Source organism: Octodon degus, unplaced genomic scaffold (assembly GCF_000260255.1).
Source record: "Octodon degus isolate 3935 unplaced genomic scaffold, OctDeg1.0 scaffold00028, whole genome shotgun sequence".
NCBI lineage: Eukaryota > Metazoa > Chordata > Mammalia > Rodentia > Octodontidae > Octodon > Octodon degus.
In genome coordinates, this window is record NW_004524604.1 from 19,045,311 (window position 1) to 19,060,572 (window position 15,262).

A 15,262-nucleotide genomic window follows, 5' to 3' on the forward strand; every position below is an offset into this window, starting at 1 on the left:
GGCCCTTCAGCTCACTTTGTAACCCAGGCTGGACTTGAACTTGCAATGATTTTCCTGCCTCAGCCTCTCCATTGCTGGTATTACAGGCATACTCGACCACACCCAGCTTGGATGCTATTGTGAAAGGTGTTGTTTCCCTAATTTCTTTCTTATTGAGTTTGTTATTTGTATACAGGAAGGCTATTGTTTTTTGAGTGTTGACTTGGGTGTCCAGCTACACTACTGAAATTGCTTATTAAATGTAGAAGTCTTTGGTAGCATTTTGGGGTTTTCTATGTCATTTGCAAATGATAATTCTTCCTTTCCTATTATTATTCTTTTTACTTCTTTCTCTTGTAAAATTGCACTGGTTAATATTTCTGGAACTACATTGAATAAGAATGGTGACGGTGGACATCCTTGTCTTGTCCTGGTTTTACAGTGAAAGCTTTCAGGTTTTGTCTACTTAATATGATGTTGGCTGTTGTTTTGTCATAAATGGCTTTTATCAGATTCAGATGAAGATCATCTCTTCCAGTATTCTGTAGTGTTTTTATCAGGTGTTGGAATTTTTTCACACACTTTTCTGCATTTATTGAAGTGATAATGTAATTTTTGTCCTTGGCTCTGTTGATATGGCATATTACATTTACGATTTGTGTATGTTGAACCCCATCTCTTCAGCCCTGGGATGCATCCCACCTGGTCATAGTGTATGAGCTTGATGATTTGCTGCATTCTGTTTGCCAGGCTCTTAATGAGTATTTTTTCATCTATGTTCATTAGGGAGATTGGCCTATAGGTGGTGGTGGTGGTTGTTATTGTTATTGTTTATTTGTGGGTGGGGGCTGTTTGTTTTTTTGGTTGGATCCTTTTCTGCTTTTAGTATGAGGGTAATGTGTGATTCCAGGAGTGAATTTGAAAGTGTTGCTTCTCTTTCAATTTCATTAAAGTGTTTGAGAAGTGGTGGTGTGAAATTGTCTCTAAATTTCTTGTAGAATTCATCAGTGAATCTGTCAGAGCCTGGGCTTTTCTTTGTTGGTATTATTTTTGTTTGATTTTGGTTGGTTTTGGTACTAAGAATCAATTTCAGGACCTTGAGCTTTCCAGGAAGGCACTTGGGATATAGCTGAGCTATATCCCAAGCTCTGTTGGTAGGTTTTGTTGTGTTGTGTTGTGTTGTTGTTTTGGGTTTTTTTGTTTTGTTTTGTTTTCTGCATTTTAGGGAAGGGTCTATAAGGTGTTCAGGGTCTCACTACTAGATTGGAATCATAGTGATTCTCCTGTTTACAACCTCCCAAGTGCTGGGATTACAGGTGCGTGCCACCATGCCTAGTCTCAATTGCTGTCTCAGCGTGCCCTGGGGGCAGGGCCGGCATGGCAGGCCCAGGGATTGAACCCCTGGCTCCTGCACCTGCTTGAATCCTCTGAGCAATTTGGCCAGCCCTGGTAGGTTTTTAATCACCTTAAACTTTTTATTTTGTAGTGTTTACCTAAGTTTCCAAGGCTGGGCTTATGAGACTTGTGATCCTCCTGCCTCACCCTCCCAGAGTGCTTAGAATTACAGGGGTGTGCCACCATTCCTCATTGGTATTGATGTACATTTTCTTTTTCTTTTTCTTTTTTTCAGTACCAGGGATTGAACTCATGACCCCGCACTTGCCAAGCAAGCGCTTATTCTACTGAGCTATCTCCCTGGCCCCTGCTGTACATTTTCAAAATGTTTTCATCTGTAAATTAGTAGAAGTAGATAGATTATTGTATACACATCTATCAATCTGTAGCAATATGTTACCTCAGCAAAAATATATAGCATTGCATAGATGATAGTTGAAAAAAGGAAACAAATGTATTTCAATAGCCTTTTCAAGTAAGTGTAGCTGTTTTTTTTTTTTTTTTTTTTTTTTTTTTTGCAGAGCTGGGGATTGAACTCAGGGCCTTGCGTTTGCCAGGCAAGCGCGTATTCCACTGAGCCATCTCCCCGGCCCCTGTAGCTATTCTACGATTCATTGAAATTTTAATTTGTTAAGGATTAGTTGTAATGTTAAATATGAAACTGGATCGTGAATGTTTTCTCCTCTCTATACTTAAAAAAAAAAAAAAAGGAAAAGCAATGAGAAAGGAGGCAAATGACATCTTAATTATTGTAAGCTTGACCTCACTGACCCTCTTAAAGGGTCTTAGCATTTGAGACCTCCTGGCTACGAGGTGGTTATATACTCCTTACATCCAAGATCTTGGTTCAGTCTCACCTAAAACAGAAAGCAGTTTCTTCTAAGATCAGGAACAAGCCAAGGTGCACTTTTGCCACTTTTTTTTTTTTTTTTTTGTACCAGGGATCAAACTCAGGCCTTGGGTTTGCCAGGCAGGCAGGTGTTTATGCCACCAAGCTGTATTCCAGCCCTGCTTTTGCCACTTCTGTTCAGCATTCTGCTGGACATTTAGCCAGAAAAATTAGGCAAGGAAAAAAAGATGTCCAAATTAAAAAGGAAAAGGTGCAATTGTCTGCACATGACGATGACATTATCTTGTATGGAACCAGGCATGGTGGGAAGCTGAGGCAGCAAGATTGCCACATGTTTGGGGCCAGCCTGGGCTACATACATAGCAAGACTCTTTTCAAAAAACAAACAAGGCCAGGGAGATGGCTCAGTAGGATAAGCACTTAACTGGCAAACGCAAGGATCTGAGTTCAATCCCCGGTTCCGAAAAAAAAAAAAAAAAAAAAAAAAAAACCTTATATGTAGAAAACAGAAAATATTTCATTTTAAAAACTCTTAAGGGGGCTGGTGAGATGGCTCAGTGGTCTAAAGCACCTATTTGAACAAGCTTAGCAAAGCAAAGGGACCACGGTTCAATCCCCCAGCACCACATGCCAGCCAGCCGCGCCCCCTGGTGGGCTGAGCTGGACACACACACACACACACACACACACACACACACACACATAAAAATAAAAAAAATAAAATAAAAATAAAAAATAAAGTTATTCCCTCCAAAAAAATAAAAATAAAAATAAAAAAATAAAAACTCTTAAGACTAAAAACTATAAAAACATATAAATATAAAATCAGTACAAGGGGCCGGGGAGATGGCTCAGTAGAATAAGCGCCTGCCTGGCAAGCACAAGGGCCTGAGTTCAAGCCCCGGTTCCATAAATAAATAAATAAATAAAATCAGTACAAAATCAATTGTGTTTCTATGCACTAACAGTGAACAGACTGAAAAGAATAATTAAAGTTATCTATTATGGTAGTATCAAAAAGAGTGAAATACTTAGAAAAAATGCTTAAGAAAGGCACTGAGGAGCATACTGCCCCGTGATCTATGTAGGCAGTACATCCCTGTCGAAATCCCAATGGAAGCAGCTGTGGTGGCGCACACCTGCAGTCCAGCATGTGGGAGGCTGAGGTGGGAAGGTGAGGATCAGCAGCTTGAAGCCAATTACACAGTGAGACCCTGTCTCAGGAAAAAAACAATAGAATGGAGAGACCATGAATAAACCCCCATGCATATGGTCATTTGACAAAGATGCCAAGACCATTCAGGGAAAGGAAAAGGAGGGGAGGAGAGAAAATATTCCATTTGTTTAGACTGAGATTTGGGAGAAATTGACATTCTTGCTAGCTAATTTCATACACATTCATGTTCTGTATTTTTTAGACAATGACAATTTGCCAGGTCAAGTTATCGAATGGTTTGCTGGTGCATGGGCCACAGTGCCACTCTGAAAATGAAGCCAAAGAGAAAGCTGCGCTTTTTGCCTTACAACAGTTGGTAAGAACTGTGTGACTTCCTTATAAAATCTATAATGTTTCTATGGAAACTTTTGTTGTGCTGCCTTATATCTTTAAATACTTCCACAGGGCTCCTTAGGAATGAATTTTCCTTTGCCTCCACCACTCTTTCCAAATTGCCCTCCTGCTATGCCACCTGGAACCATTCCTCCAGTTTTCCCCCAACATACTGGTAAGATATTTTGCTTTTCTAAGTGGTTGTCACTGCATTGATATTTTTACTTATTTTTCTTAAGAACAATCGTTTTTAAAAATTCAAAAATTTGCCCAATATGAGTGTAGAAAGAAATTGTAAGACATTAGCCAGAAGCCAGAGTCTGCAAACTTATTGAGAAATACCACTTCTCTGTTCCATTGCCTGGCATGGCATTCACAGGAAGGCATTTCTTCATAGTATGCAGCCCTTATTCTCCAAGAGCTGCCAGCAGATTAATTTGAGTTTTGGTCAGACATAAAAATTACAGGTTAAAAAAAAAAAAATTACAGGTAAAAGCATCAATAACTTCATTGTAGCAGACTTCAGAACCTCCTTGACACTAGCATTTTATAACTTTATGATCCCAAATCTTAATCTTTACTTGTTTATTTGTTACAAGGACTTGCTATGTAGCTCAGACTCATAATGATCCTCCTGTCTCAGCCTCCCCAGCTCTAGGATTACAGGTGTGCAACACCATGCTCAGTTGCAGTGGCGGGCAATGTGCACCTGGGGTTCCAGGACCAGCACAGCATGCGGTACTAGGGATTGAGCCTGGGTCCTTGCACTTGCCAGGCAGGTGTTTAGACCACTGAGCTATCTTCCCAGCCGCTATAATCCCAAATCTTAAATTGATTAGTCATTTCTTTTATCATTTGGCCTCTTAAGGGTAAACTAATATCCTATGTGCCCTTGCTTAAGAACTTCCTAGATTTATGCAAATAAAACAAGAGGTTGTAGAGCTGGTGTAGATATGTAATAAGTGGAAATTCCAAGACATTAACTGCTCATCAGGTCTAGAAATCAACAAGCTCCAACTGGAGAAAGGGAAGTCATGGCAGATAAAGTGGATTATCTGCTAGATGGACAACATTTAGAGAAAGCCTTCAGGTTAAGTCCAGGGTCAGGGGATGGCCCTCAGTGGTGAGTGTGCTTGGCTGGCATGCCCAGGTGTCCCGAGTTCAATTCCCCCAGCTCTGCAGAAACAAAGCAGCACTTCTTCTAGGCTGGGAATGTCACTCAGTGGTAAAACACTTGCCTAGTGTGTACAAGGCCCAGAGTTCAATCCCCAGCACCCCCCCCCCAAAAAAAGACAGTAGTGGGCTGTGGTAGCAACTGTAATCCCAGTACTTGGAGGCTGACATAGGAGCATCACCATGAGTTCAAGGCCCCTCGAATTACACAGAGACTGTCTTTTAAAAAAACAATACCTAACAGCTTATTTTAAAAGAGAATCACTGGCTGGGCATGGTGACCATGTAGTGAGACCCAGTCTTTGAGGGAGGGAGGGAAGGAGAGAGGGAGGAAGGGAGGAAGGAAAGGATCAAATCACTAACTATAGAATAAAGACAAAAAGATTTATAGATGTAAAGAAACAATCAGATTTGGTGGCCTCTATAGGGATAAAACTTACATAGTCACATTCTATATAGACACTGCTTATATATTGTATATTTAAATAAATATTCCAATATACTTAAGTTGAAAGGACAAGGCAGGCTATGAGGCATGGTACAAAGGAACTGAATTTTGGCTGGGCGTGATAGTGCACACCTGTAATCCCAGAACCTGGGAGGCTGAGACAGGATGATCACTGTGAGTTCAAGGCCAGCCTAGGCCACATAGTGAGTTCAAGGTGACCTGGAAGTGTGTAATGAGACCTTGGTGTACACAGTGAGACCCTGCCTCAAAAAGATGAGAGAGAGGATTCTACATGTCAGATTTCACGACTTGAGCTTTTTTGGGCTTCGTGGACTGGGGTCACTATAGAAGCAACTTAGCACTGCGGAAGGTGAGAGCCTTAAGTGTGCTTTCCTTGTGCCAAGCTTTTCTTCCCCAAGATTAGTTTCCTGACCCTGTTATTTTTAAAAATATAATTGCAGGTATTCCTGAAGTGTATATAACCTGTAGTATATAAGTGTATATAGCCTTGGCTTTTGCAGAGCAGCATAATTATCATTCCGTGTAGGTAGTTCAGTCCTAAGAAAGGATCCTGACGTTGACCCATGTGCACAGAGTAATTATCCTGTAAGTGTAGGGCTTTTACTAAAGGGGAGAGAAATAGTAATCAGAAGAGCCTAGCAGGAAGAGGTCTTAAATTTCAGAGATCTGATTTTGCTGAGAGAAATTCTTTTTGGTTTTTAACAGCTAACATAATCCCTTCATCATCTCATCTCTTTGGCGCAATTCCATGGGTCCCACCAGTGCCAGTTCCTGGGAAGCCCTTCTATCAGGCTCCGTATCCTGGGGCCATGCCCACGGCTGGGGCAGTAGCAGGTGGTGCGCACAATCAGTTCATACCTTTGCAGGTAAGATTGAAGAGAGAATTATTTTTTTACAGTCCAGGACCTGTCTGTAAATTTTTGTTTAGTCAAGTGTGGTGGCACACACCTGCAATCAAAGCTACTTGCGAGGCTAAGGCAAGATCTCAAGTTTGGGGCCAGGCTGAGCAACTTGGCCAGATCCTGCCTCAAATGCAAAATAAAACAGAGGCTGGAGATCTGTCTTACTTGGTGTGAGGCTGTGGGGATAATCCCCAGTACTAGAAAAATAAAAAACAATTTATTTGCTCAGTTTATTTATTCAATGCCTGCTAGAAATCCACTACTTGTGTAGGAACCGACAGTAGAATGGTGCTGCATTTGACCTATTCCCTGCTGAGTTTATATTTTAATAATTAATAATTATCATAACAAGTAATAATATGCTATTCTAACACAACGTGATTGAAAAACAGGAATTTAAATTTTAAATATTTAATTTACCCTTACCTAAAAAAAATTAATTTATGGGTAACATTTGAATATTTCAGTGCAACAAAATTCTTTGAGGGCCGGAGAGATAGCTAAGCAGAATAAGCACTTGCCTTGCAAGTACAAGTGCCTGAGTTCAATCCCCAGTTCCAAAAAAAAAAAAAAAAAAAGTTTGAATAAATGGAAATCACAAATCGGCAGTGATTACCAAATCCTGCCAGAAATGGTGGCACATACCTGTACTCCTGAGGCAGGAGGATTGCTGCAGGCTTGCGACCAGCGTGGGCTACAGTGATGATAGAGGCAACCTGCACTACAAACTGAGACCCTGTCTCAAGAAAAAGGAGCAAAAAAATCCTTGTGGGTATTTTGTTGTTTTTGTTATTTGTGCGTTTTGCAGGGTGGACTTTTGTTTGTTTGTTTGTTTTTTGCTTTTTTGTTTTGTTTTTATTTTGGGTTTTGGTTTTTTGAAATACAGTTTTGCTTTGTAAGGCATGTGCCACCCCTCCTGACTACTACTGTCTGACAGTAGCTTTATTTTTTACCTATTCTGTTGCTTTTCCCTTGAAGGTTACCAAAAAGAGAGTTGCAAACAAAAAGAACTTTGAGAATAAAGAGGCCCAGACTTCTTCTCAAGCCAGCCCAGCCCAGACTAGCAAGCCAGCGTCCTCTGAGGGCGCCAGAGTGGCTGCACAGGACCATTCCTCGGCCTCTGCGAACTCCTCTCAGGTTGCCAGCGCTGCAGCTTCTTCACAAGGTGAAGCGGCCTCCCAAGGAGCCCATAACGTGTCTCACCAGAAGGTGGCACCACGCTCTTCTTCAAGAAGAAAGTCAAGGAAACTGGCTGTCAATTTTGGTGTTGCCAAACCTTCTGAATAAATGTGTACTTGAAGCTGGGCCTGGTAGCGCACACCTGTCATCCCAGCACTTGGGAGGCAGAGGCAGGAGAATTGCAGGAGTTCGAGGCCACCCTGGGCTGCATAGGGAACTCAACGCCAGCTTGAACTACACAGTGAGACCCTGTCTCAAAAAAATAAATATTTGTACTTGGGAATTAATTTCTTTCCATCTGCCTTTTTATAAATCCATATCTATGTCTTATAGAAAGATACCACACTTTTTTAAAAGTAGGAACCAGTCTTTATATGGAGCTGCTAATGTATTATTTTAAAATAATATGTTTAAATTGAATATCTGTAATTTGTACGTTGTAAGGCACTTTTCATGCTATTTAAAAGACTATATATCAAATTGTGCACTTTAAATTTGTGCAGTTTGTAGTATGTCAATTATACCTCAATAAAGCTGTAAAAAAAAGAAAAGAAAAATGACTAAACCTTATGTTAAAATAAGTATCGGTGGGCTAAGCATTAAAATGCCCACTCTAACCATTGGCCTTTTCATGCGAGGCAACCTTGAAATATGAATTAGACAACAGATTAGCAATAATTATAAACATGCTGTCATTGAGGGATAATTGGAGCATGAAAACTGGGCCTCGGTTATAATTTACTGGATGTGGATTTATTTTTCTTTTTAATGATGTAACCCAGTTGTCAAGAGAATGACTCTTATTTATATGCATTGTAACTCACGTTCCATTGTGTCAGAGGGTCATTCAGACCTGCAACAAGTGGTCACGCTGGTTGTGGTGCTGCCAGTTTTACTTTATTCTAAATTTTGTACCAAAGCAAGTTTCATCCAATTACTCAGAACTATAGCTAGCAATCTACATTTGGGTGATTACAATTTTTTCAATTATTCCAGAACCAGCCTTAGTAATTTCTAAAAAAGTTGTTTCAAAGTCTACAGGGTACAAATTAGTCTTCTAGTGGAATAAACTACAAAGTATTAGTTATATTGTTAATTAAATAAATTGTTGTTCTTTTATATAGCTTTTTATTTGGTTACTTGACACATCTGAGAGCTCATTGTTGGTCCTTGCGCAGTGCTCCCTGGAACTGATGAAGTTCTGAACTTGGTTTTAAATTCCAAGTGTGCTGTCATACAATCAGCAGTTTGTGATGTACCTTATCTACTGCCTGTTTTATTCTGTATTTTAGCTTCATGCTGAACCATTCAGTGATGCTGGCATTTTGTCTTTGCATGTCATGTGTGGATATGTGTTGCTAAAACTATCAAAATTATTTAGAATTTATGACAGTTTCTCAGTGGTACCAGTGTGTGTGTGTGTGTGTGTGTGTGTGAGAGAGAGAGAGAGAGAGAGAGAGAGAGAGAGCCTTTAGTTTTTTAATGATATGCTTATATTTTTAAGGAGGAAGGTGATCATGCTTTATTATAGTGAGAACCACAGTCTTCACATGAAGCTCCTTATTACTGTATTTGAGTTAATTTAACTCATTGGAAACTGCAGTGATTCTTAAAATCAACTCTTTGTTTTTTTAAATACTGGCAGTATACTAGATGAACTTTCTCTGATTTCAGTTTCTCTAAATGTTAGCAGGATATTTGTATACTAGTGGTGCCTTTAGTATATGAGAAAAATAATCTTTAGCTGTTATTTACCACAGCTGTGTGACTTTTTTTTCTAGTAATTTCCTAGGTTTAGATGCTTGTCACATTTCAGCATTTCCTTGTCTTTCTGTAGTGGAATCTGGAGGAATGAGGCTCAAGTACACAACTCTCAATGTTCTTGTCTCTCAGACTCTGTCAGAAGGAAACATAGCAGTGCTCAGCCCATGTTTAGAGCACGTGCCATCTTTAATATTCTAAAGGTAAATGTAAAGAGAGATTAAGGTGCACAGAGCCGTGCAGTGGCTGGACAGCGCTCCTCTGCTCACTCTTCTCTTCCCCTCGTGGGCCTGCTCCAGATGTGGGCTGATCGCAGCGCATGTGGCGCGGCCATTCTTACTGCGTGATGGTATGAGGGGACTGGCCGTGCAGGTCAGGATGGTGGGGTCCGGTGCATCTCTGAAAAACAACTGGGCCTTGGGAAATTTAGTTTTTTTCTTTTAGAAGGGACAGATTGAGACCACCACCAAGGTTTTAAAATATACTCATTTGACTTGAACCTGCAGGGCTTTTGTAGATGCCTGGCGTGGTCGCACATGTCTGTAAACCCAGCACTCGGGAGGCTGAGGCAGGAGGGTTGTCAAGTGAGTTCACAGCCACCTGGGCTACATAGTCACCCCACTATCAAACTAAGTTAATGATGGACTGTATCGGACAGGAGAGGCAAGTTCCCCACAGTGTTGCATGTTCCCACACAAGTAGAGCACTTGAGTGTATTTGAACATTTCTTGAGCTACTGAAACAGTACTTTTTTTTTTTCCTGTACCTAGGATCAAACCCAGGACCTTGTCTATCTCCCTGGCTTGGAAGATTACTTCTAAATAATCTTGTTCAGTAAGTCCTTTCAACTTCCTGCAAAGCATGAGGTCCTGAGTTTTTACCCAGGTACCTCCCCCCTAAAAAAAAAAAAAAAAAAAAAAAAAAAAGCCTTTTAAAGCAAATTATATGATTTCTAAAGATAGATTCTTCCAGTCTCACTGTTCCTTTGTATAATTTCCTTATTACCACAGTTTTATTATTTTTGTGGTTGTATGATTTGACTGTTTTAAACATCATGTATATTAAAGTCTTAACCATCTAAGACTCAGCTGCATAAAAATTAAACTCACTTCTACTGAAATTTTCCTTGCTTTGCACTGTAAGATTGGCAGTCTTGCTCAGTGGAATAAGCGCTTCCTTGGCAAGCGCAAGGGCCTGAGTTCAATCCCCGGTTCCAAAAAAAAAAAAAAGAAGAAGAAGATTGGCACTCTCTTTCCTTCTTTCTTGTCTGGAGGATAAAGAGCTATTGATGCAACATTTTTGTTGTTTAATTCCTTTTCTGTGATCAGGTATTTCTTTGATTTTAAGCTAACCTAGATTCTTAGAGATGATTGTGAATGATACTCTCTGTTTAAAAATCAGTCTCAGCCAGATAATGTGATCCCAGCATTGAGGCAGCTGAGGCAGGAGGATCATGCATTTGAGACCAGCCTGGGCTCCACAGGGTGTTCAAACCAGCCTGAACTGTATAGCAAGACCTTGTTTCACAATGCAAATCTCAGAAGTTGTCATTTTTCTAGAGAAGGCGATTGTCCTCAACTGGCAGCGTTCCTTGTGCACATCACAAGCATTCATCTGCGAGGTGGTCTGTTTTGAAGGCACTTCCTTTGTGATGAGAATCTATTTTTCCATCTCACTTAATTCCCATTTCCAACAGACATCTCTAGTCCTCTCCCAGTTACGGCAGGAGACAGGAGGCGGATGGCGCCAGGTCTGCAGCAGAGCCGGCAGGCAGGCACTGGGTGTCATCGTTAGCTCGGAGGGAACAGAAAGCGGAGGGGGGCCTGCATGAGGTAGCTGCGCCAGTGATGAGCCCGCAGGCCGCCTCTGCTCCGGCAGTGCCGTGCTCGGCGTGCGTCCAGCCAGCACAAGTGCAGTTTGTGAAGGAGATTGTGGCGTCCGGTGATACTTTTTTATTTCAACCTGTAAAAACTGATTTTTTCCAGCAGTATTCTACTAGTTGCTATTGATCACTTTAGCGGGTGGTACTATGAAATTCACCAAGCCAAATAATTATGTTTCTATAGCTGTTTTAGTAATTTGAAGGCACCTTCTTTATCATGAATTTATAAGGGTGAGAATTTAGTCCATGATTTGTGTGATATTCTTTTATTCCTTTCTACTACAATTAAGGGTTTTTGTGTTTGCTTTTGGGATTTTGTGTTATTTTTTGGCCTCAAGTAGCTCACTTCCTTTTGCCTGCCTTGGATTGCTTCTTTGAGTGTTTTCCTCTGTTTTGATACATGAGTAAGATTGTGGGCTGTGTCAGCAGCATCAACATTTTGTCACTTAAACAATATAATTAAGTATAACTCATACATATATATCGTAATTCATTTCTTTCCTCATATGAGTATTTTATAAGTAACTGGAATTTTTCATTAGATCTTATACAGAGCAGTATTTTATTAAAAACTCAAAAGGGAAGACTTTTACATGTTCATTTTATAGTTTTTCTGTTTTTAAAATATCTTTACATTGTCACCAATTAAAGTGTTTTAAACTTGCAGTGGAATGGACTCTGAATGTATTTTTATGTTAAGTTGTACATTTGTAAATTTCTAGCATGAAGTTAGCCTCAAGATACTGTGCAAAGGGATTTTAAAATATGAGTCACTGAAAAATTTAAACATCTATACATGTTAAATCTATGAATTCTAATTAAAGATTTAAGGATGACTTCATAAGCTGATTGGTCTTTTATGAGTGCATTAAAAGAAGTTATTTTTTACATAAACTCATTCATTTATAGCTCTATGTTGATGTTACAGTAAGTTAAGACAACACGATTGGTGGGAAGACTTGAATTGTAGATTAAGAAGGCTGTGATTCTTGTCCTAGCTCTGCCTCTTCTGTGTAAGTGAATCATTATCCTGCTGTTACTGGCGTGTTATGTAATGTATAAGCCTCATCTTCAACTCCTACAAGAAACAACAGCCCTTCTCTTGTTCATATGTATAAAGCACTAGATAGAGAGTAGGTCTATACAAATTTTAGTACTAATGATTTATTACCTGTATACTCTGATCATTTAGCTGAATCCCAAACACACCCACATTCCTCTGGATGGTGCCAGATACCTCTGCTGTATTCACTGTTCAGTGCTCAGTTTATACACAATTCCCATAATCACGACATCTGGGAAGCTCTTTTTAGGTCTCTGATGTCGAGGAAGATTGTTACAGAGCCATGGCGGAAGAGGATTTCTCAAAATAGGAGGCCCTGCCAGGTGGTGGCGCACGCCTGCAATCCCAGCATGTGGAAGGCAGAGAGAGGATCACCACAAGTTCAAGGCCAGCCTGGGCTACATAGTGAGTTCAAATCCAGCCTGAACTACATAGAGAGACCTTATCTGTCAAACAACAAGGAAAGATTGGAGAATCTGTAAGACAGACAAACCTTACTAGTACTGACCATGTCCCACAATATAACCCTGATGCATTATTTTACCAAACTATACTGTAGGCGAGTTCCTTTCCAGACCGTAACATGTGTGGCCTCTCGTATGGTTTTCAGTAGAGTCCTAATTCCCACCCGAAACAGCACAAGAGCGGCTCGCGTCCACCTCCGTCGGCGCACCTGCCTTCATCCTCTCCAGCACAGCACTCCAGGCCTTGCTTACAGTGCTCTCGGGTTTCTCTCACCGGCATCCCCGCACCTTCCCAAGCGCTTCCCTCAGACCAGTTCCCGGGGCCTCTACACTGCAGCGCCAGGTACAGCCCTATTTTTCTCTGAGTTGCTTTTCTGTCACTGGGCCCAAATGCCCACGGCGTAAAGGAGGAGAGGCCTGTTTGGCTCACAGTCCCCAGTAGGTTAGCGAGGTCAGCTGGTTCCAAGGGAAAAACGAACGGCATACCCCTGCAGCTTGTCTCCGATTTTCTTTCCTCATTTGATCTGAGAACCTTGGCAGCAGGGACAGCAGCAGTGTTTTCTCTGTGACCACCCCAATGGAGTCCTCTGGGCTCGCTGCAAAATGGTTGAGCCAGCTCACCTAAGACGAACTGAATAAACCCTACACAGAGATGTACAGCTACCAAGAAATCTTGGAATAGTAGCTCCTTAATTACATATACCTCATATATACACATTGTGCTTTATAGAATTATCAAAATGCTTTTGATGGGGCCGGGGAGATGGCTCAGTAGAATAAGTGCTTGTCCAGCAAACACAAGGGCCTGAGTTCAATCCCTGGTTCCGCAAAAAAAAAAAAAAAAAAAAAAAGCTTTTGATTGTCTAGAACTTTTTCTGAATGTCCCATGTGTTTTTAAAATTAGGTAATCTCTTTATTAATTTTTTTTAAATCCTCTATAACTTTACTTAAAAAAATTTATATATTCCACAGGCCTCTAACGAGAAAGACCAAAACTGTGGTGAGTACAGACAGTATGTGAAGAAAATATTTTTTGCCAGCATCAGATTTCTTTCTTTTTGTCTTTTTCAAGTTAGTTACCATATGGGGCCGGGGAGATAGCTCAGTAGCATAAGCACTTGCCTGGCAAGCGCAAGGGCCTGAGTTCAATCCCCAGTTCTGCAAAAAAAAATAATAATAATAATTACCATAAACAAGATTAACTACCAGTTAACAGACAAAAATATATAAAACACATTTAGTATAAAAGAATTATTCAAAATCAAGGTACAGTTTTAGGTACAGTGGCTTTTTTCCTCTTCTTTTTTCCTGTTGTTTGACTTCCATTTTGGACTTCATTTGTGCGCCAGGTTTCTCCTAGAAGAGGAACCGTGCAGTATTTCAACTTGTGCTTCTGATTCACTTCACTTACCATTGTGGTCTCAAGGTGCATCTGTTTTCCACAAATGTCCCATGTGTTTTTAAATTTTTCCTGCTTTATGGCAAAGCAGTCCTCCACTGTGTATGAATAACACATTTTCTTTTTTTTTTTTTTTTTCTTTGTATTTTAGGGAAGGGTTTACAAGGTGTTCAGGGTCTCACTACTAGCTTGGACTCATAGTGATCCACCTGTTTATGGCCTCCCAAAAGCTTGGATTATAGGAGCGCACCACCACGCCCAGTCTCAATCTCAGTCTCAGTGCGACCCAGGTGCGGGCCTGCACAGCAGGCCCTGGGATTGAACCCCCAGTCCCTGCACCTGCTTGCAGGTGCTTTAATCCACTGAGCTATTTGGTTGGCCCTTGAATACCACATTTTCTTTATTCCTCTGTTGGTGAACATGCAGTCCTCCGAGCTAGGAGGATCGCTGTGCATTCAAGAGCTGCAAGGCACAGAGAGGCCTAAAGAGTGTTGTGGGCAGCTGAATTAGACAGAAATATTACAGGCAGTCAGACAGGGCCAGGCCCTCAAGGAGACAAGATGGAAGACAAGGTGACTTTACAACTTGGAAGAGACAGACTCTGCGCACCAGTTCTGGTGTGGGCCACACCTCAAGACCTAGACAAAAGAGGAAACACAGCTACATATTTCCCTAGGGATGGGCGGCAGGGATTGATATTCTAAACAGGCATCAATCACCTTGAAAGAGCCCAAGTGAGTCACTAGCCCAATCCCCAACAGGAAGAGACCCTGTTCTGTATTCATGCCCTCTTGCTATGTGACTCGCTTCTCCATTTGATTCCAATTTAATCCATTTTACCTGAGCAATGGCGCTTGTAATGTCATTGGTTGACCATGGCTTTGTTCCACCTCATGCCCACCTGAGTTCCCATGTCTTCTCATCACCTTAGACCCGCCTCACCGCATGGTTTTCCTCTATAGAAGTCCCTGAAGAAGACAGTTGCTTGAGAGCTGGGAAGATAGCTCAGTAGAATAAGTCCTTGCCTGCCAAGTACAAGGGTTTGAGTTCAAGCCCCGGTTCTGCCGAAAGAAAGAAAGAAAGAAAGAAAGAAAGAAAGAAAGAAAGAAAGAAAGAAAGAAAGAAAGAGAAAGAAAGAAAAGACAGTTTCCTGGGGACAATCTGCTTGGCCCCTATTCCTGTCCCTCTCTGGGACAG

At 41.0% G+C, this 15,262-nt stretch overlaps 1 protein-coding gene across 3 annotated transcripts in view; it reads left to right on the plus strand.

Moving 5' to 3' along the window:
* The window catches only part of Xrn1 (5'-3' exoribonuclease 1), a 138,261-nt gene extending 130,565 nt beyond the window's left edge, over positions 1-7,696 (plus strand). For 2 of the 3 annotated variants that reach the window (XM_004629218.2, XM_023712966.1), the window contains 4 exons: positions 3,643-3,756; positions 3,846-3,948; positions 6,121-6,281; positions 7,296-7,696. In XM_004629218.2, the coding sequence (XP_004629275.1) occupies positions 3,643-3,756; positions 3,846-3,948; positions 6,121-6,281; positions 7,296-7,604 (687 nt within the window). In that variant the 3' untranslated portion in view covers positions 7,605-7,696. Of the gene's footprint in view, positions 1-3,642; positions 3,757-3,845; positions 3,949-4,058; positions 4,214-6,120; positions 6,282-7,295 lie in introns of those variants that run through there. The other variant, XM_023712967.1, reaches the window with a different exon arrangement.
* The last annotated feature ends 7,566 nt before the right edge of the window (positions 7,697-15,262 follow it).